This window comes from Tachypleus tridentatus, chromosome 12 (assembly GCF_004210375.1).
Source record: "Tachypleus tridentatus isolate NWPU-2018 chromosome 12, ASM421037v1, whole genome shotgun sequence".
In the NCBI taxonomy this organism is placed as follows: Eukaryota; Metazoa; Arthropoda; class Merostomata; order Xiphosura; family Limulidae; genus Tachypleus; species Tachypleus tridentatus.
This window is the reverse complement of record NC_134836.1, coordinates 79,347,143-79,370,616: the sequence shown is the minus strand read 5'-3', so window position 1 is coordinate 79,370,616 and position 23,474 is coordinate 79,347,143. Positions and strand designations below refer to the sequence as shown.

Below are 23,474 nucleotides of genomic sequence, written 5' to 3'. Positions count from 1 at the left end.
TTTCCACAAATTAAAGCTTAAATTAAAGGTAATTTAAAACGTCTGATAACACACAAACAACTCTTTCCTACCACTTTTAATAGACGTTTATTGGCACTCTTACTACACATAAAATTATAAGTTTACCAGAAAATACCGAAACGCAGCATTTGGAAGACAGCCAATCATGAAGCCGTGTTGTTGTTTTTTTTATCATAAGATAATTTGACCAATGAAAGAACACGTATCACGTGATACCAAGTAGAAGGTTGCCACACCATATGAAAAGAGATAAATTATAAGCAGATAATATCCCACAACATACGCGCGAAGCATGAATTTTCGCATGATAAAAATATATTTATTTGTTTATATCTTAAAGGAGTATAGAACAGTATGACAAAACAGAGTTTGATATATATAAACAAGAATAAATGCTACTATACGACAAGAAATATATTACTTGAGTAAGTGATTAAAAATGTTTATGTTATCAAATAGAGACAAAGAATAATAAATAATTTTAAAGTTTAAGACCTAGTAGTAACAGATGATGAATAGTTTGATTTGTTTTTAATTTCGCGCAAAGCTACACGAGGGCTATCTGCATTAGCCGTCCTATATTTAGCAGTTGAAAACTAGAGGGAAGGCACCACCAACCGCCAACATTTGCACTACTCTTTTACCAACGAATAACGACAGTCACGTTATAACATTTGTGTTGATATTTGTCTCTGTTGTAGAACACGTCAAAAACAGAAAAATATATATTTCTAAATGTCTTAGATCGATGTCTCTTGGTTCTTCATCTAACTAGGTTTGGTTTGAATTTCGCGCAAAGCTACATGAGGGATGTATACACTAGCCGTCCCTAATTTAGTACTGTAAGACTAAATGAAAGGCAGTTACTCATCAACACCCACCGCCAACTCTTGGGCTGCTCTTTTACAAACGAGTAGTGGGATTGACTGTCTAATAATGTCCCCACAGCTGAAAGGGCGTGCATGCTTGGGGTATTCGAACTTGTAACCCTCAGATTAAGACTTTCTTTCATATGTTTTAATGTTTGTTTTTAAAATAAACTATGTCATAAAAACAAACTGTAAATAAATCAGTAAGAAATACAAATATTGATATCATTTCAAGTTCGAAACGTTGTCTTTATGTCAATTAATAAAAGTTTACGAAGTTTAAAGTTTCTGAAAAATAGTATCTTACAAACACTTTTTTATTTAATGTCAATTCTAAAACTTTGAAAGTTTTAAAATATTGAGACTCTATCACTGACTGAGGTTGTACGTTTGACGCGACATGTTAAGAAGGAGAAACCACGTGATACATTCCGTAGTACATAAATACCTAAGGTTTCGGAGTCCTGACTTGGCTCCTACTACAAAAACATAACTTGACTATTCTTTCACACCTAGATAAAACACAGAAAAGCTCAATCGATGCTTCGATAGTATCTACTAAAGTGAAGTCGCGCATGCGCAGCGGTCGCTATCTTAATGTAGTGGTAGATTGGCAGAAAGTTGGGACGGTACTTCTTGAAGAGAGATATTCAAAAAATACAAAACTGTTTTCCGTGAGCAGTCAAACAAACTGATGTTTTATTTATTACTGTTCCAAGCTATCAAAAGTTTGGAAGATGGGCGGTATTTTACTGTAGTTCAAACCCAGCTATTATTATATATTTGTATTATGTAGAAGCAATAAATATTGTAATATACGCAGCACAACCAGAGAATAAAGCTTATAATTCACACTGTCATGTCTCCCGCTGGTACAGCAGAAAGTCTACGGATTTGCAACGCTAAAAAAAGGGAATCGATTCTCCTCGCTGGACTCGGCAAATAGCTCAATGTGGCTTTGCTATAAGAAAACATACACACTATCAAATAAATACCATTTAAAAAATATTAAACATGGCCGAATTATCCCTTGGGCCTAAAACCGTGTCCTAAGAACCTACAAAAATTCGAGTCGTGTTCTTTGTTCACGGCCCGGCATGAGCGTGTGTATTTTTTATGCCACCACTAAATACATTTTTAATCAACTTCTATATTTTAATTAATTTTGAGAACAACCAATCTGTGGACAAATATAATATCTATAGCTATAGATTTAAAACTGTCATTAACTTTTATTAAAGCTGTCCTCCAGTGGGATAGCGGTAAGTTTAAGGACTTACATCAGGGATTAAATCCCCCACGGTTTGGGTCTGAAACAAATAACTGAATTAATTTGTTAAATTTAAATGTATTTATCACTTTATCAGAATGCTTATCATCCTTTTTTTAGTGAAAATGTTAATGGCTGTCTGGCTGGATCGGTATGTGGTCACTTCCTCACTACCTGTGAATGTCAAGTTAATCTAGACCTTTTCCGTCTTCCTCAACTGCCCCGGCCCGGCATGGCCAAGTGGTTAAGGCACTTGTTTCATAATCAGAGGTTCGCGGGTTCAATTTTCCCTCACACCAAACATGCTCGCCCTTTCAGTCGTGGGGCACGTTATAATGTTACAGTCAATCCCACTACTCGTTGGTAGAAAAGTAGCGCAAGAGTTGGCGGTGGGTGGTGATGACTAGCTGTCTTCCTTTAGTTTAACATTGCTAAATAAGGGACGGCTAGTGCAGATAGACCTCGTGTAGCTTTGCGCGAAATTGAAACCAAATTTTCCTCAATTGTTTTGATGTATAAAACTGTATTATTATATACTATATATAGGGAAATTGGATACACAGAAACTAAAAATGGTAACTATATTCGCAAACAAATCTCTGTGATAAACTCCAGCTGCAGATTAACATTTTACATCTTGATATAATATGATAAAATAGTCAATAGCTACAGTAAATCATCATGGATCGTATGAAGTGACTACTAGTTATGTTTATTACCATTACAATGTATAAAATTAGATACCATATCAAGTAATCATTTATCCATAATTGAGCATTAAAAAGTCAGAAAACAAGATAAGTAAACAATTGGGAATTCAAAAACCTACAAATAGGGATAGTGTTTTTCTTTTAGCAAAGCCACAACGAGCTATCTGCTGAGCCCACCGAGGGGAATCAAACCCCTGATTTTAGCGTTGTAAATCCGTAGACTTACCACTGTACTAGCGGGGGGCAAGAGGAATAGAAAAAAAGTTAGGAAACAAGGCTGGAGACACTGTACACACATTTCACTCAAAGTACAAATCCCTATTTTGACTGGTGGAGTCAAAAGTAAAGTCAAAAGATGAAAGGCCGAGGCTTCAACAAATATTGTCTCAAAGACATGAGTAATGTTTTAAATTTGGCACCTTCTCGAGATTTTTTTTTATTTCCGTTAACATTTGTTTCACTGTATTTATTAATGTAAACAAATGTTTTCATATGGGTGAACCTGTTAATAATCTTGTTGTTGATGAAGCTCGTAATTTTCTTCTTTTTTTTTCAGACCGAGGGGCCCTGCTTGGTTAATTTTGACACAGATTTTGAACGTTGTATTTAAGGAAGCTACCATCTACAAGTTTCTGGTTATGTACGTGAAATTTAACATTTATTTTCGTTGAATTATATTTATACATCGTACATGCGAGATTAAAATTATTAACATAATATTTTCTAACATGACCACCATCAGTAACCTAGAACTATTCAAGAAATTTAAAAGTTTAGTCCTGCGGTGAAATAGCGATAAATTTACACATTTGCAACGCTAAAACTGAGCGTTCGATTTTTTATCCTCAGTGGACACAGCTGATAGTCAAATGTGACTTGGCTCTGAAATAAACAAACCAACTAAAAATTTCAGTTTTGGTTATTTTTATCTATATGTGATATTTTCATTTCAGATTGTGTATTTATTTTGCAATCATCTATAATTATTCGTGTATGTATGTATGTTTGCTGCACAACTGTGCAATGACCACCAAGAGTATCGATATATGATGTATAGTGGCTCTTACGTTTACCGCTGAACGATTACGAGGCGTGTGTATGCTATAATTTGGTCTTTACTTTTTGTTGTTTATATTGTTCTAAAATATCCCGTGTTGCAGTGTTACTACAAAGCTACAAAAGGTCTATCTGTGATCTATCCGTCACAAGGAATCGAATCTCTACTATTATTTAACACGTGTAATACGTATCAAACAAAGTCTTTCTTATCCTGTTAGGGACATAAGATAGTTTAGACATATTTATGTATGCTTGTATATGTTGTTTCAAGCTTTTTACCAGTCCGATAAAATGGCTTTGACGCTTATGTACTATTTTCGAAACGATTCGGTACTCTGAGATTACTCGATTGAATATTATTTATGAAATAGGATTTGACATAAGTGCCGTCTGAAGTATTATATTACAACAGATACAAATCTAAAATTTACTTTTTTTTTTCAAGAAGGTTCGTAATAGTGGCCCGGCATGGCCACGCGTTGAGGCGTGCGACTCGTAAACTGAGGGTCGCGCGTTCGCATCCCCGTCGCACCAAACATGCTCGCCCTTTCAGCCGTGGCGGTGTTATAATGTAACGGTCAATCACACTATTCGTTGGTAAAAGAGTAGTCCAAGAGTTGGCGGTGGGTGGTGATGACTAGCTGCCTTCCCTCTAGTCTTACACTGCTAAATTAGGAACGGCATGCACAGATAGCCCTCGAGTAGCTTTGTGCGAAATTCAAAAAAACAAATAAACAAGGTTCATAATCAGAAGTTCATCAGACAAGCAAGGTTACTGATATCATTTGTACTCGTATTTTGTAGACAGTAATCTGTTATTGTATCTCTAATACAGTTGGCACCATGTGAGACGAAACAAACTTATTAATGGTTTTAAAATCAAATTTTACAATGTTCTAGGGAACTCGCAGTTTCATCTTCCTGCTAGAAAACTGCAAACCAAACATAAGGTTTGCAGGAAAGTCAGAAACGTAGTGGTTTAACGTAATTCAAGGCCATTGTGTTATCTGGATTTTGAAAGACATTGTTAATAACCTTGGTGTATATTTAAGTGTAAATAGGGTCCCACCTTTTTTAAAAATCAAATTAATGTGATAGATGTATATATTAATAGATTATATGCTTAAAAGAAACGCAAAACGTTCTTCAAAGCTACTGTTTACATCTATCAAACTTTTTTGATTTCCAATCTTTATTAGTAAATAAAGTTTTACTACTATACTACAATATTCTTGCCAGATTTAGTCATTCATAACACGAAGTTTAACTGAGGCTTTTTTAAATTTTCATTAGCAGAAACGCCGTCTCACGGGCGTTTGTTTATGCTAGTGTTTATTAATTGTAATATTTATAACCTATTGAAAAAAGTGAACAGTTTCTAAGAAAAATAATTTTTTCTCGAAAGTACTATACAGTAGAAGAATTCATATTATGTCGTTCTTTTGAATTAGCTACACAATGGGCTATCTCTGTGCTCTGCCCACGACGGGTATCGAAACCCGGTTTTTAGCGTTTTAAGTCTATAGACATAGCGCTGAGCCACTAGGGGAAGTTCATGTTAGTTAATATGAACTGTAATATTTTTATATATTAAAAATAGTACACTTTATTGAAAAATAAGTTTTTAATACTACATTTACAAATTATTCATCAATAAACATATAATCAAACCCTTACTTACAGTTCTAGTGAAAGTCATGTTCTATATATGCAAAAACGGCTCGTTTGGGTTGAGAAAATATTTTACATAGAATAATGTTCTCAACCCAAACGAGCCGTTTTTGCATATATATTCCTCTACAAGTGGGCTTTCTCGACATCACTGATTAAAGTCATGTTCTAGTTCTGAGGAAAGCCCTTCTGTTTAAAATTGTATTCTTACTGTTCTATTATAAAGAATAACTTTCTGCTTAATTCCAAACAAACAAATTGTAAAGATTGTTATTCGTTATTTTGAATTAAGCACAAAGCTACACAATGGGGTATATGTGCTCAGCCCACCAGAGGTATCGAAACCCGGTTTTTAACGTTGTAAGTCCGCAGACATACCACTGAGCTAATGGGGGACAATTATAAGGAAATGGTTGTTGTACATATTGTAATGTTTAATTGCCTAAATCTTGAATGGCCAAAGCGTTAACGTTTTATAATGGATTTTTGTTTGTGATGTTATTCAATAAGTTACGTTATATTGTGTTTATATTTGGCCATAAACATTGATACATACATACATACACGTTAGTCCATTACACTGCACGACAATTTTTTTGAAAAGTCTTGCTCCCTGAAAAGGTTTTTGCTGATTGTGACAGGTACCTGGTGGGTACGCACAAATATAGTTTTGGTTTTGATTCATCACGTAGGAACTATGAGAAATAGACAGTTAACTGTTTACCAGCAATAACATATTTAATTGCGTTTATGTTTCTAATGCGCTATTAAGTTCAACATAATTAAAAGTGTTTTGCTCCTAATTTTCGTTTGTATTCAATGTCCAGTGCATCACGTTGCAGTGTCCAACAGTAGTCAGAAAGCATTGACGGATTCCAGTTTCCCTGATATCGTTTTTCCATTGTAGCAATGTCCTGGTGAAACTGAAGATTTCGATGAAACGGTACATGATGTGCAAATTTGGATGTGATTTTTGTGATCAGCAGCCAAACATCTATAAGGAACACCCAACAGTGTTCAAGAAGCAAAAACTTTGTTGTGCAGTGTTAGCATACAATAAGTTTCAAAAATAAACTTTATGTTCTTAAGACGTTTTTATGGCTTCAATCAAGTTCCTGTAAAATAAAATTTGGAATGAGACACTAATTTAAGAAGAAAAGAATAATATTATTTTTCATTATAAATAAACACACACGTGTATTTATGTTGTACAACACACTGAACTGGTTTCAACTCAATACATGATTTAGTATGAGCAAACAAACAAATCTTCAAAATTAATTGAAAGGTAATTATGTATGTATTTGGGTATTATCACTTTTTAGCCAGTTTAGGCCAACACGAGCTGCTCGAAATAGCCGAGTTTTCCACAGGAAGGTACGACACACTTTCCTGATATTTGAGGTGAAAGGTTATGATGCGAAAATACTGAACATAAGTTGCGAGGTATTTTCGTTTTCCGAAGCAATTCCTCTATTAAATGATAAGAAAGAAACAGACAGTAGTTAAAAACTGGTTATATCTGAATAAGTTACCAAATGCGTACTTGAAAGACACAGTGAAAAGAGATACGGTTTCGACGCAGTCTGGGTTACACTGTTCAGCACTGTAACCAAAGATAATATTTTACAGAGCTACAAAAAGGGGTTTCAAGATATAACTTCCTGATGTACATGTGTGTGTGAAGGAAGCTTAAAAAATCGAAATCACAACCTCTGTGTTCTTGTAATTACTTTCTATCATATTCCTTTTGTACACACAACTATTCAGGTTGCTGTGTTTAGACTTTTTCGAGAAAAATAAATATCTTTTGAGTGTTTCTTTTTTTCAGAAAACGAGTGGTAAAATCAACAGATTGGAGGAAGGGTGCGAGAACAAAATGGTCATACTAAAACGGGACTCTGAATAGAAAACACTGGGAACATACCGAATACAATTTTTAAAAATTCAATATAGCATTATCTACGAGAAGCTCTTGTAAATTTTAATGTGCCAGTTTATTATTTTATTTCGAATATGAACAAAACATTTCACGTGTAAAAATAATAAAGATACATATGTATGTAGAAACGGCTCGTTTGGGTTGAGAAAATTTTTTTACGTAAAAGAGCGAACAATGTTTCGACCTTCTTCGGTCATCGTCAGGTTTACAAAGAAAGAAAGAGGTAACTGACCAGAAGTTGGTCACATGTTTGAAAGGGGTTGTGTAACTGAGTGTCGGAATGTAGAGGGCGTGCTTAGATGTTTGAATATATAATTTTATATTATTTATTTTATTATTATTATTTATTATATTATTTTAATATAGGTATAAAGGTGTTCCTTTGTATTGATTTATTTTGGGCTAGAGTTGTTGTATAAGTAAGGCGTCTTTAATTTTGCGTTTGTTTATGTTTGTTTCTTTATTTAGTATTTGAGTGTTTTCTATGGTTATGTTGTGTTTATTTGACTTGCAGTGTTCGAAAACGTGTGAAGGTGACTTTTTGTGTTCTTTGAATCTGGTTTCCATTTTTCTACTTGTTTCTCCAATATAGAAGTCGTGGAAGTTATCACATTGTATTTAATAAATAATGTTGGTGTGGTGTTTGTCAGTGTAGTTTTTACACAGTATAGACCTTAGTTTTGTGCCTGGTTTTTGAACGAATTTGGTATTAACTGGAATGTCATATTTTGTTATTAGTTTTTGCCAAATTTTAGTTATTTTTCTGCTGATGTCGGGAATATATGGTATACAGCAGTATATGGTTTCGTGATTTTTTGATTCGTGAGATATATTTACTTTTGTTGGTTGATTTTGCTTTTTGTCTAGGTGTTTTCGTATAATGTTTTCTACGGTTTGTGGAGGAAACTTATTGATGTTGATGAAGTATTGTCTTATTTTGTCTAATTCATCGTTAATTTTATCTAGTGAGCATATTTACGGCTGTGTTTATTTAGTTTCTCAGTATGTTGAGTTTTTGTTTTGTTTCATGTGCTGAGTTCCAAGGAATGTATAGTCCAGTATGGGTGATTTTTCGGTGGATTTCTGTTTTGAATTGTGTGTCGGTTCTTGTAATTTTGAGGTTAAGAAATGATATTTGATTGCTTTCTTCCTGTTCATATGTGAAGTTAATGTTGGGATGTATAGAGTTAATGTGATTGAAAAAATTAAGTATGTGTTCTGTAGATTTGAATCCCGCAACCGTGTCATCTACATATCTGTACCAGTATAGTGGTAGATGTAATGCTGTGTTAATTGCTTGTGTTTCAACTTGTGTCATAAAAATATTGGCTAGAACTGGTGATACTGGGTTGCCCATGCTTAGGCCATTTGTTTGTATATAGTTTTGGTTGTTGAACATGAAGTTTGTCTTTATCGTGGTGTATTCTATAAGGGTTGCTAATTGGTTACTGGGAATGTCTGTAGTTGGGTTAGGGTCTTGGATATAGAGTTCTAAGGCTATCTTGCAGGCTTCAGTGGTTGGAACTTCTGTAAAGAGGGATATAACATCGAAACTGGCCATTAAGGCTTTATGATAAAGTTGATTTAGATTAGACTTGAAATTAAAAGAGTCTTTGATGAATAAGCTGGCTGATGTTACATATTTGGAGAATGCCCAAGCTATGTATTTTCCAAGATTGTAATTAAACGATTCATATGTGGACATTATTGGTCGTAATGGACAATCTGGTTTATGAGGTTTGGGGATGCCGTATATTTGTGGTGTGCGTGAGTCGGTTTTACGTAGGTAGGAATAAAGTGTTTGTGAAATTGTGTTGGCTTTTTTCATCTGTAGTAGTAATTTGTTCAGTTGTGTCTCGTGTGTCTTTGTTGGATTTGTGTGTATTGGTTTAAATTTGTTAATGTCTGATAGGATGTTCTTCATTTTTTTGGATGTGTTCATTCGTATTCATTATGACTATAGCGTTTCCTTTATCTGCTTTCATAATTTTTATATTTTTGTCTTGTTTCAGGTTTTTAATGGAATTAATGTCTTGTTTTGTAAGATTGTTTTTTTAGCTTTCTGTTTTGTGAAATTATGTTGATGGTTTTGTGAGAAAATTATTTGAAAAAAATCGTTTAAGATGTTGTTTTTGGTGTTTCTAGAAAATATAAATTTTTATTTTTTTTCCTGGAACGTTTGGCTGTTGGATGTAAATAAAATTGTCGAAGTTGTCTTCTTTCTGTTGGTTGTTTTTAGTTGTTTTCTTGTTTTTGTTTTCTGTGGAAAGTATCACAAGTTTCCTGGCTAGATCTTCTAAGCATGTTGTGATTTCTAAGGTTGGAATGTACCTAGGTGCTATTGCGAAGTTAAACCCTTTGTTAAGAAGATGTATCTCGTCTGTGTTTAATTGTCGGTCGGATCTGTTAATTATGAGGTTAGTCAACGGTTTGTGGTGTTGGTGTATTTTCTGTTGTTTGCATCTTAGTTTTTCTAGTGTTTTATTGTGGCAGATCTTTTTGTCTCTGTTATTCCTAGTGTTGATTTGGTTTATGTTTCGTTGTATAAGTCCGTAAATCTCTGGTTTGATGCAGCATGCCAGTTGATGATCTAGGTTCATTTTTTGTTTTTGTAAGTCATGTAGTTCTTTGTATTTCGTGTTCAACATGGCTTTAAGTAGTTTTTCTGTAAATTTTTCGACACTCAGTTACTCAACTCCTTTCAAACATGTGGCCAGCTTCTGGTCAGTTACCTTTTTCTTTCTTTGTGAACCTGACGATGACCGAAGAAGGTTGAAACGTTGTTCACTCCTTCACGTAAAAAAAATTTTCTCAACCCAAACGAGCCGTTTCTACATATATATTTTTTCTTTACAAGTGGGTTTTCTCGACATCACTGAATAAAGATACAGTAAAGGTATCAACTGTATAATGATGCCATATGTATTAAAACATACAGCCAAGATGCATAACATTCTGTGCTCTCTAAGCATGTAATGGAAAAAGAAGCCACGTTTATAAAGTGCATAAATATGTAAAAAAATTGATATTAAAATAGCTACTAATTTATACAAGACACAGCTGGGAAAAGTATGTCTCCTACGTCTTTTCATTCGTACTTCTTCTGTCTATACTGCAATCGAAACGGACGGGCCGAGATCAATGTGCTAAGCTATCTATGCAACACAACTTTTATAAGTGTAAAAAGTAATAATGATATCGGATAATTATAGTATTCAACAACATTTCAAACATTAAAACCAATAATAAATAAAACTGCTATTCTATTATTGAGAATAATCTTTTTTTGGGATATTTGTTTGAAATAATACGAAGCCCAGTCCTCGTAATGATAATGAATTAATTTACTGCATCAATAATGTTTGCTAAAGGGCTACCTTCGCTGATAGGTCTAACTTTACAATTTACACAGACATTTCTCAAATTGGGGTCTGCAAATCACGTTCGAAATTTCATTAAAATGTTTTTCTTAGAATTAAATTTATATGAATTTAAACAATTATTTTAAAATACAGCTTTTCCTTTACACTGACTCTTCTTTCAAAACAGCAAAAAGTAAAATAATTGATGGGTTTTGGGATTCCATTACAAAAAAAAAAGAAGCAATAATAAGGTTTCTAAAGTTTGAAAAGTGCTCACCTATACAATCTAGCTTTCTATGTAATACAGAAAGCTTTGTTTGTACTAGGCGTAAAGCCATATAATGGGCTATCTGAGCTCTTCCCAACAACGGTATCGAAACCAGGTTTCTAGAATTGTAAGTTCGCAGACATACTGCTGTGCCACTGATAGTCAATACAGAAAGCTTCTAGCTTATATTCAGGCCTCAGGGCTAACAACACAGTGAGTCAGCTTTAGGCTCAAATTAATATACAAAAATTAATGACAGATTCATAAATTTCATAAAAGTTTAAAGGTGCAAAAAGGAGCTTATTAGCCCATCAAGGATGTTCCTTCCAGCTTCCAAATATAACCATCATTTACTAATCATGTATTCATCTAATCTTTTCTTGAACTTAGTCAAAGTTTCTGCCTCCACTATCCTTGAAAGTAGGTTCTTCCAAAAGTCAGTCATCCTCTTTGAAAAATTAATACTGTCTAAAATGCAGACGAATCCTGTGCACCAAAATTTGGATTTATGCTCCTATGTCCTATGGTTTTCATTGATAAAAAGAACACAAAATTTAATGGATCTGTATTATCAATACCCTTAATAATCTTAAATACTTCAACCAAATATTCTCTGACCGTTCTCCTTTCCAGATAAAACAAGTTTAGATATTTTAGTCTCTCTGTATAGGACAATCCCAACATCTCACGTATCATCCTACTGGCTCTTCTCTGAACCCTCTCCAACAATTCAATTTCCTTTTTGAGGAAGGGAGCTCAAAACTGTACACAATACTTTAAATGAGGCCTCAGAAGTGAAACAGTATTATCCTTTGTCTTGTATTCAATATTTCTATAGATGCTACCCATAATTCTATTTGCCCTATTACTAAATACAATACACTGTTTAGATGACTTAAGCGATTTTTCGATCACAACATAAATATCTTTTTTTTTTTTCAATCACACTATTCTCATTTAAAAAGTAATATTAATTTGAACTGCGAAAACATACATGCATCATCTTACATTATGGATAATTAAACATCATTTGCTACATATTGGCCAACGCATCAAATCATTTAAATTTACCGTAAGTTTGCAGCTTCTTTGGTACAGTTAGACCCCCTCCCATAATCTTACGTCATTTACAAACTCAAAATTTTATTAGTCATTCCACAGTCAGTATCATTAATATAAATCACAAATAGCAAAAGACACAGCACAGAGCCCTAAGGTACACTGCCTGTAACTGTGATTCAGTCAGATCTAACTTCATTTATTACTACTCTTTGTTTTCTATTTTCCAGCCAATTTTCTATCCAATTTAATAACATTTCTCTCCGACGCACACACACATATGCCTAAATAATTCCTTACTGTTTGATTTAACTCTCTGACATCCCTCATTAACTATAACTTTCAAGGAAAACTATAATATGGTAATTTTACTGTGTTTATATTTTATAATATTGTGTTATCATATTGTTTTCCTTTTTATTGTCGAATCCCCGTCACACCAAACATGCTCGCTTTTCCATTCGCAGGGGTGTTATAATGTGTAGGTCAATCCCATTATTCGTTGGTAAAAGAGTAGTCCAAGAGTTGGCGGTGGGTGGTGATGACTATCTGTCTTCCCTCTAGTATTACACTGCTAGATTAGGGACAGTTAGCGTAGATAGCACTCGTGTAGCTTTGCGCGAAATTAAGAAAAACAAAAACAAACAAACCTTTTTATTGTGACTACAGTGAAGTATTAATAATAGCTAATACAAGGTAATTGATGTGGCTCTGCTATAAGAAAAAACACACACACACCTTATCCTAAATAAATGAGTGTCTCTTTTAGCACACGTGTTACTCTCAGATCTTAATTTTCATAAAATTTCTAGACCTTAAGTCATTATGACCTCATAAAAAACTCTTTCTCTGGTAAACAAACACTTGAATTCAAATATAAAAAATACAGTTGACAAAAATATTAATCAAATTAACTTTGAAGAATAATTGAGTATTTATTTCGTGATGACGAGTATGACTATTTACAAAACCAGTTCTATTTTTATGGCTGGCAAAGTCTGTTTGTGTAATTACAAGTTAGAAAAATGTAATTAACATAAGTTTTTAAAATATAAAAATTTTAAAGAAAAATTCACTCCTCCTCCCTCCCCCAAAAAAGAAATATTAAATTAATTTTAACCAGCGAAATATATTTTATGCTTTAGCCCTGTAATATATTTCTATAGTAATACTAATAAAAACCTGATTTTATAAGTATAGATTTATTAATCTTATGTTCATAGATATTTCTAAATCACTTAATTAAATAATATTTAAAATAAAATAGCTATCACTTATTAGTTTAGAAACAAAATTCAATAACAAATAATTAATATTCTTCCTTCTTTCGTTTGATACCCACTTTCGATCTGGGTTTTGCAAGAACTATTCCGTTAAGAACGGGAAGGTCAGTTAGAAGGTTTGTTGAAAAGAATGTTTGATTATTATTTAATTTGTTTTTAAACTACTCCAAAGTAATTTTATCGAAATGGTTTGGGTACTTTTTTGTTCTTCTTATATTCTTTAATCATAACATAATCTGCTATCTCACATTGCAAACTAAATATGCATTTATGTGTTAAATCTTAAAATGGGTAATCTGCCATTATATTACTATTGTTTTAATGTTTGTACCACTGCTAAGTGATAGACTTGTGTAGTTAGATATGTTATGCTGACACAGTAGTAAATTAACAAACGGCTTGTAAACACAGTGATAGTTATTACAGAAAATATGCTACATTCTTTGACAGGACGAAATGTATGTTTTCTGGTATTATTACTGGGTTTATAAGTCGTTTGTTAATTGATAGTAGTACTAGTAATAATGTTACTGCTGTATACGTATTAATAATACTGAGTAATAAAGTGCTATTAGTAATACTGCTATTGATACACTAGACGTTTAAATAATTTTTCCAGGATTGAGTTAATGAAGTAGTAATACAGTTCCATGAACTTTTCTAAGTAATAAGATTTATTACTAATGGGTTAACTATTAATATTAGTTTAATTGTATTTGGGGGTTCTTATGAGTCGAACTTTGTTAGATCACTTCCAGTGATAAATACTTAGACAGTCGGAGCCGGCCTTTATTGATTTATATATTTATCAAACCTTAAATTAATTCAAATATGATTTATCCACCACAATTGTAACTTCCCTGTTATAAAAATAAAACTGTTTTAGCTGAAGATAACTCCTATCCTGCCAAAATGTATATTTGTGTCCTGTAGACCTATTACTCTCCCCATTAAGTATGGAAAAAAAAATAACCTTTTTAGACTTGTATTTAATATTTCTATAGATACAACTTAAAATTCTATTTGCCATACCACTACCAACAACACATTGCTTGGATGGCTTCAGAGACTGATGAACCATTACACCAAGGTCCTTTTATTCCATATCACAGTAAAAGTTATTCCCACACATATTTTCTTGTATTTATTATAATTAAATTTCTATTTATTTTTCCAACTCACTAAATGATCTAAATTGTTCTGCAATTCAGCAGCATCCTCTTCACAGCCAGCAACACCCAAGATCTCAGTATAAGTAATTTATTGATAATTCCCCCAATCTTTCATATATGTATGTAACTAACAGTTATTGACATGTAAGAGAAATGTTTTAGTTTATTTAAAAAGTTAACATTTGCAGGACATTCAATTGATATCTTCTGTATAGAGGTTATGCCAACATCCATCATGTCTGATGTCGAAACTTTGTCCACAGCTCCTTTTGATGCCCGCTTTCCAAATCAAAACCAAACCAGGTTTGTAGTGCTTCTTTTTTTGATGTTCATGTAATAACTAAACTTCTACACCTGTTACTCATTTAATTAACCATTTTGCTATGGGTCAAAAGCCATATCATTGTGTTTGTTGACTTGCTTTCAAAAGTTTATTGAATTACTATTTTATGAATTAAGTTTGGAATCAAACTGTAGATTATAATTCAAACTTTAATATTATACACAAATTAATTTCTTAATTTTAAAGTAAATAGTAAAAGAACAAACCAAAATATCTATTTTTTGTGAGTCACATGGTATGTTGAATTTAGCACTGGTTCAAATTAGATGTTTCTGATGACAAAACACTAAGTCAGTAGTTTCACATGAGTTAAGAACTCATATTACTGATATTAACAAGCTGGAATATAAAATAAGAACCTCATAGTTTCTATTTTACTGAGATATGGCTTATATTTTACAAGTGGGTTTTCTCGTCATAATGGCTTATGTTCTGAATCAAACATGGTGGCCTTGTTCAACTTTTTCCATTTTTTGAATATTTACACACTTACTTCAGTATATGACATGTGAATAACCAATCAATAGCTCAGAATTTCCCCTCGTGGTTTTCTCAGCCATTTTAATACCCAAAGTTTCAAGGAGGTAGGTTGTATTTTTAGTCTGCTTGAAGTTTTTTTTTTTTAAATCTAAATAAATCTTAGTTACTAACCTTAATAAATTATAGTGGAATTCTATGGTATCAGTGTAGTTATTAATGATTTTTGTTGGTTATTTAACTGTAAAAATAAAACCTAAAAAACATTTTGTTTGATATGCACCATGTGTGAAATTTTAAAAGGCTCAGCAGTCTATGTCTAGAAACAACCGATTTCAAAGGTTATAGAGAGAAGAGATAGTTTGCTTTACTTCTTGATTTATTCTTTTATATGTTAAAAATAGTAATAACCTATATATATATATATATATATATATAATGTGTAATAATTGAAATGTGACTGTATATTACAAAATATTAGACCAGTGAAGTACAATAAAGACAGAGAAGACAAAGAGCAGTTTTATATTACTGGATATGTAAAATGAGTGCACATGTACCACATCAATACAAATTATGTAATGTTAGCTAGGTATGACTGGAAGGTCCATACAATAAAAATTATACATATATAGCATTATGAGACTTAAGCTATTTGTATTTTTGTATTATAATATGTAATCATTTTAGCATGAAAAAAGCATAATTTGTATTTATTTTATAATTTTTTTTAATGATGGTTACAAGGTTGGTTAAGTGACAGACAACACATAGTTAATAGTATAAAATATAAAAAATATATGAAGTCTTACTGGATACAAAAGTTTGAAATGTATTTAGGAGATTTTGGAGATTACTTAAATAATATTTGAAATTTTTGGGATGAAGAATAATTTTTTTAATCATTATATGAAATAATTTTGCACTCAGACTAGTAACAAAAGACTAGTGCAATTTTCACAAACAAATCTTTATTGAAAATATTTCATTAAAAATTTGATTTTATGCACAGAAAATACTTGTAATCTTTACTGAAAGTTTATCAACTTTTTGTGAAGACGCACATGCTGTATCAAAAGCTACATACAGAATAAATATTTAACGTGTAGATGAACGTGTGTATATTATACTGAGCCTGTTGTGAAAGGGTTAAGAAAAACAGTGTAACTATATTGAAGGTGAAATAATTTCTTGTAAGAGAAAGTAAGGTCATAATAACTTTTGTAAGTTAAAAATATTGTAATACAGCATTATGTATTAATAAAACATTAGAAAACATAAAGCAGAAGTCATTTTTTGATATTGCCATCAAAATACAATTATAAATTAGGTTCTGGGTATCTAGTGTGGTCAGTATTCTATAGCTGATGGTATGGAGAAAGTACGATAACAAGTGATATGAATTGTGCATCTAATGATTCACTTGGTTTCATTTTAACAGTGAGTTAGTGAATTTACTAATAAAACATTTACTATACTTTCCTCAAGCTAGATGAGTGTTAATATTTTTTGGGAGAAGATATCCACTATTTCCTCTAAATAAAAGCGTTTTCATATATCTGTATAACAAAAAAATTAGACATCAGTATTGGAAATAATTATCCACCTATTTTAAATAGATGTAACTTGAGTGATTTCATTTTGTTTAACAGACAAACATAAAATGCACTGGACTATACGAGTTTAATTTTACATGACAATAAATGTTTCAACTGGTGCAGTGTTTCAAGAATGTTTTATGAATTTATCACTGAATGTACTTTTTACTTTAAAAGGTAGCTCCTTCTATTATAAAGTAATTAGTTTGAAAAAATATATATTTGATAAGATAGTTATATTGCATGTTCGAAGCTTGTTTGTTGGCCTGTGCTCAGTGAAAGTAACCATGTATGAGTGTTATAAATCCAAAAGTAAATATTTGGATATTTTAACTTACAAGTCCGTAATGGTGTCACACAAGTTTCTGTATTATGCTTATAATGACTTAACCTTTGATAGATTGTTTAGGCAGAGTATTCATGATGAAACTTTGTAGAATGGACGGCAACTGCCTGTTGTGGAAACGCAAGTGTAGAGGATGACATTTTGAAAGTCTTCTGCCTTTCGTCTTCAGATCAGTGTGTGTATAGGTGTTCTCGGTCTTTTATTAGAGGTGAGTAACCTGTGGCTGCCATTGGTTGAATCTACAGGAAATCTCTTCCCCCAATCAGAAACAGTGATAATCCAACCAATCATAACACGCTCTTCACAATCGACCAGGACGCTATAAAAGACTGATAACACCTACACACACACACACACACACACACACACACACACACATGCTGACCTGAAGATTAAAGATGGAAGACTTTCGAAACATTGCCCTCCACAACAGGCAATTGCCATCTATTCTACAAAGTTTCACAATGACTGTTGTTGATAATTGAACATTTTAATGACAGTGCATATTTAACAGTTTTAAAGAAAAAAAAGGGTAATTTGTGTAAGTTTTGAATATATATAGTTCGATTTTACTTTCATGCATGAATTTCGTACAAGCAGAACTACTTTAGCCTCGGGCCAGAATATGAATTTGATAGTTCCTGTTATGAGGTTAATGAACTTTCACAATCCTGAATAAAGGAAAAAGTGTTATAAACCACAAAAGTAGTTCATAATAGGTATTGTAAAGGAATTTCACAAAAATTGTAACAGAACAAAAGGCAAAAATAGTATAAAAAACAGACCGAAATGACACTCAAAATCTTCTGTCTCAATAGCTGAGGCTGCTAAAATATTAGTAATTATAAAAACGTTTTTCTGATTGTTGGACAAAATGCAAATTAATTGATTTGTTCTTCATATTGTTGTTCACATTGTTCTTGTTTTATAAGCCTACAGAAAATATGGCTTTGAATATTTTATTCAAACCAACTAAAGAACTCAGGAAGGTCATAGGACTATCTTTATGTTACTTCTTCAAAGAAAAGGAGAGATTTTATCAGTTTTTCATTGTTACTTGTCAGGTTTCTCTTCAAAGTCATTCAAGCATTGAAACCTACAGCAAAAATGGTTTGGTATATTATGCCACAATATATGCACAGCTACTAAAACTCGTAGGAAGGTTGTCGGGCTGTTTTTAAGTAGATTCTTGAGCGTCCAGATTTCTACTGTCTAAAACTTTCCAAGTTGTTTTTTGCTCATTGGAGTTAATTCACCAAACATCTGACAATGTAGAATCCATTTAAGCACCGTTTTACTAATCAGAAGTGCTCCATTTTGACAAGTTGGAAATATTTTGTTTTATTAGAGTAAACAATGTGTATATTGATAAAAGTGTGCAATGTGGCTTAGAAAGTATTCTCCATAAATGGACATAAACTTAAGAATCACAGTAATTAAAAATTGTTAATTTAAAAAGTGGAATAGGGATCATAAAAAAAATACAGAAACAAGTTGAATCCAAATAGAAATATATTTTCAAGCCAACATTATTTTCTCAAACTGCAAACCCCTAATTGTAAAATAACGTGGGCACAATTTACAACCTTAATTAGTATTTTTTTTTAGTCTTAATTTTCAGTCGTGAAAATGTCTTTACATTTTGATTCATCACTTGTGAAATATGGTTAAGTTTGTTTAATGGGTAAAAAAATGTTAAAAGTTGAAAATTTTATTATTTTTTATATTAACAGAATCTATAATAAATCACTTGATTGTTATACATTGTAATAGAATGTTTTATAAGGTTTCTGTCCTTTGATGCACTGCTATTATAATATATTCTTAAAAACTAACTAATCACGCAGGAACTGCTGGCAGAATTTTGTGGATTTTTACCGATGTCGCAAGGTAAAGGGAGATGATTACGAACCCTGCAATTACTTCAAGAAAGTTTACCAGTCTCTTTGTCCAAACAGTTGGGTAAGAAATAAATTTGTTGTACATTAAGAGTTTTTCATTACTAATTGATAGACCAAGATACATCTGTTAAAATAAAACTATAATTCATTATACACAGTATGTACCTATCAAGATTGACATAAACAATTTTTTTTAGTTACTATTGTAAATCCAGGAAGGATAAAAATTACTTTTTACTAATTCTAGTAATAATTTTATATATAGGTATTAGTGCCAAAGTGTGGAACTAGTTAGTGACCAAAACTGTTTATTAAATAATCAATTCATGTTGTGATTTCATCAGAGATGTTGGCTAGTAACCAGTTTCAGACTGTGATAATAAAATACAAGTAAAATTATCAATGGTTATACGTATAATCACTATTTAACACTAGTTGGGCAGTAATTAAAATTTGAAGAGGTACTATATTTTTAAATCAAGCTGTTTATTCCCCCATTAACTTTATTTCAAAATTTCCAAATAGATTGGCTTAGGATTACACTTTAGTATTGTTTACTTTGTAATTTCCAAATCAGCACCACCACCTACTGAGGAATTTCAGAACTATTTTCAAAACTATTAGCTGTATCAGAAATTACAGTAAGGGCAGTTTTATAAAAATGAAAAATAAGAAATAATGTTTATAACATTTTTCTGTTTTCCTACATTTATTTTTAACTTTCTTTGCTACAACAGATGTTGGTGCTGTATAACATTATTCATGATAATTTCTCTACCTGGTAACATGACACAACAAAGTGATACAATAAGTGTTTATAACAAATTATTAAATGTTTCAACAACAGATATATGTTTCTCCTGTTAATGTATTTTTTGTTAGACTTTTCTGTTCAGATTCCATTCTAATCAGAACTGTAACTGTATTTAACACTTGACTTGTCTGAATGTCAAGCACTAAGGTGAAATAGTGTGAAAGTCAAGCACTAAGGTATATGTAAAGTACACATTGTAAATGATAGACACTGAATAGTAGCATGGACACATGTCCAAAAACACATTTCTCTGGTAGGGTATCCATGCTACCCTTCAGTGTCTATCATTTACAATGTGTACTTTACGTATACCTTAGTGCTTGACTTTCACACTAGTCAAAAGTGTTAAATATTTCAAGAAAAGTGTCAAATTCAATGAAATATTTTTTCTTCTAGGTGGAAAAGTGGCAAGAACAAATAGAGGAAGGAAGATTTCCAGGAAAGATTTGAAGTATATTTTAGCAAAAGTTTAAAGATAGTAACTAATCAAGATACAATGATATTGATTTGGTTCATACACTAATGGTATTTCATCATAGTTTATAGAAAAATAGTTGGAGAGCTACAGTTTAAAATAAATGTATTATGAAAACTGATTATAGAAATACAAATAATATAATTGTAAAAGAAAACTGTTTATAAAATTAAAGGTGTACGAACAGTAGTTTTTGTCGTAAATATATTTGATGTAGGTGCTGTTAAGAATGAGGCTCATAATTCTGTATGTTTATATCAGGCATTTTTATTGTAGCCCACACTCCAGTAAGGTTTAACCCAAATAAAAAGATTAGAAAATGAAATATATATGTCACTGTTTCTTGGATTTATTAATACTTTAACTTTGAATTGTCTAATTTTTCAGTGATGGGTCATTGGAAAGTTAAACATGGAGTCACGTTTATCTATAAAATGTATTCAAATAACTGTATTGAAGAAGGAGAGATGTTACAAAAGAGTAATTTCTAGTAGTGTGCATAGTTTTATATCACATGAATACTACACCTCATCCTTAATTGTGTTATTATTCACTAGAGTAATATTTCTCCATGTATACAAGGCAAGTTTTACATATTACAAATGGAAAACATCTTTATCTTTTGTTTCAAATACATTTCACCATGAAATTAAAAGACTTCAACAAAATATTAATAAAGTAATAAATTAGACATTATAGTTAACTATTTTGGAGAATAAATAGTTACGCTAAATTCTTGTAGGCTTTCTGGAAACATCATAATGTATGGTTTCTCCCCCATTATCTCTGTTGTGGCCCTTTAGTTGAGCTGAAAAATTACTTGGTGGGGGAGGGGTATCCAGAAGACACAGTTAATATCTTTATCACCTTCATTGGTTGTTATTAGGCTTTAATATTTCCAGATAAACCAAATATTAGGAGTACTCCTCAGTGCTTTCATTTGGGTCATATAGCTGACCACTGTAGGAGCCATATTCAGTTGTCTAGTGCAAGGGATCCCATAATTCCTCTTGATTATGTGACAAATTCTCAAAGTGTGTAAAGTGCAATGGACCACACGTACAAAACTGTCCACTTCATCCAGAAGCTGGATGATTCTGAGTCGGTTTATCTTCTGAGGAGGTCTAGTTGTTTTATTATTGAGTAATGCTCATGAAAACTTTACCATGATCATCTCCTTGGGGTTCTGCTAATACAGATAATTTTATAAAGGCTCTGCCCACAGCTGGTCTTGGTTATTATCCATGTTAATTTAGTTTGAAGATCAACTCAAACTGATTATGATAGTTTTATCTCTAACTGGAAAATTATTTATTATATAACTTCTATATGGATTAAAGTATTTTCAACTATTATTATTTTTAAATCCTAGGAGTAAACATTTCACTTTTGGGGTTTATTTGATGATGACCCCCTTCTAGAGTGGAATATTTGTAGGTTATAGTCATGATACTAAACTAAAACACTGGGTGTTTTTTTTTTTATTATTATTATTTTAGCGAGACAAGGAACAACTTGTATAACAAACTTTTTCTTCTAAATGTGCATAGTGATTAAATCAAATGCGTCTATTTTGGCAAATATACATGATAGTCTTTACATATCACTGAAATTAAAAATCTACTATTTTATCTTTGTTTTTAAAGAAATGTATTAGCGGCTAAATCCTAGAACTCCACATGGAAAGTATTTAAATAAACGAGAAATCAACAATGTGGTATTACCTGTATAGTTCCTCAAGTTTTCTAATGTTTTTAAATTAAACTTGGTCTATTTGGTGTGGTGACAGTCATTCCACCTGTTGAGTCAGTCTTAACTGAGTTTATGGACTAAATCCTCCAAATAGATTCCCTGCAATGAACACAGTGCATATAGCCCATTGAGTAGTTTTGAACTGAGAAAAGAATGACAACGGCATTATTTCCTTCGACATCTGCACAGAACAAAAACAAAAAGTACTATTTCAGGTCGAAGATGAAGAACTGTACTATAGAATTCCTTCTAAACTAAATAGGGGGTTGAAGTGCAACATAACACTTCCCAGCTGTTCATTATTCCAAATAACGTAAAGATGGAAAGTATTTGTCTAATACCAATTTCTACAAATGTGTATGTCACCCTTAGAAATGGACTGGACCCTCTTCGAATGAATAAAAAGTGACCCAAATTACACTTATAGAAATTGATGCATGCAACTTTTAACTAAGATGGGACAGCGGTAAGTCTATGGGTTTACAACACTAAAATCAGTGGATCAATTACTTTTTGAGGACACAGAAGACAGCCCGGATAATAACCGGATTAGCAGGTGTTCACAACATTTACAAATTCTGTCAGGACACGTGCAGAAAACATATCTGAATGCACTTGAATAGAAATATTGTTACACTAATCTTGATTAAAACTGGGTCAGTTCGTGTACTAATGCGAGTAACTGGTTTGATAGCCACTTGTATAAAATATTTTACCTTCCCGAACAATATTAGATCCAGGACTAATTATGCAGCTTTTTCTTTTAGGCTACACAATAAAGTTATTTCTTTTATACTGAACTTTTGATTGATTGAAGATACTGTAAGATACACAAAACTTCACTTACTGTATTATATTTAAGACTAAGTATGTAAGATTTATCAAAATACATTGAGCGCGTATAGTGCCCTCTCTAGTCAAAATAATTTACAAGGCACATAAACTTTTTCAACAAACGTATAATTTATATACTTGTAAAAAGAAAACGTTAATTTTTCACAGCAATGTATTGTAAATTTACAGTGGAAGGTTGAAACAAGTGGGTGTTTTATATATGAAATTGCTACTTTTTTGCATGAAAG

At 32.0% G+C, this 23,474-nt stretch overlaps 1 protein-coding gene and 1 long non-coding RNA gene across 6 annotated transcripts; one reads left to right on the top strand and one right to left on the bottom strand.

Moving 5' to 3' along the window:
* Positions 1–13,491: 13,491 nt before the first annotated feature.
* Positions 13,492–20,965, top strand: COX6B (Cytochrome c oxidase subunit 6B). 5 transcript variants are annotated; one of them, XM_076470323.1, is made up of 4 exons: positions 13,492–13,630; positions 14,875–14,989; positions 19,298–19,412; positions 20,562–20,965. In XM_076470323.1, the coding sequence occupies exons 2-4, from the start codon at positions 14,907–14,909 to the stop codon at positions 20,613–20,615; spliced, it is 252 nt and encodes an 83-aa protein (XP_076326438.1). In that variant the 5' UTR covers positions 13,492–13,630; positions 14,875–14,906; the 3' UTR covers positions 20,616–20,965. The 5 variants fall into 5 exon arrangements, with proteins under 5 accessions (XP_076326438.1, XP_076326440.1, XP_076326437.1 ...); XM_076470325.1 differs by having other exon boundaries at positions 13,500–13,630; positions 14,902–14,989; XM_076470322.1 differs by having other exon boundaries at positions 13,626–13,805; positions 14,902–14,989.
* On the bottom strand, positions 20,658–23,273 carry LOC143233740 (uncharacterized). The gene is made up of 2 exons (XR_013018290.1): positions 22,365–23,273; positions 20,658–21,826 (listed from the first exon to the last, which is right to left on the bottom strand). It is a non-coding gene; the product is annotated as an uncharacterized LOC143233740 (long non-coding RNA).
* Between the last annotated feature and the right edge of the window lie 201 nt (positions 23,274–23,474).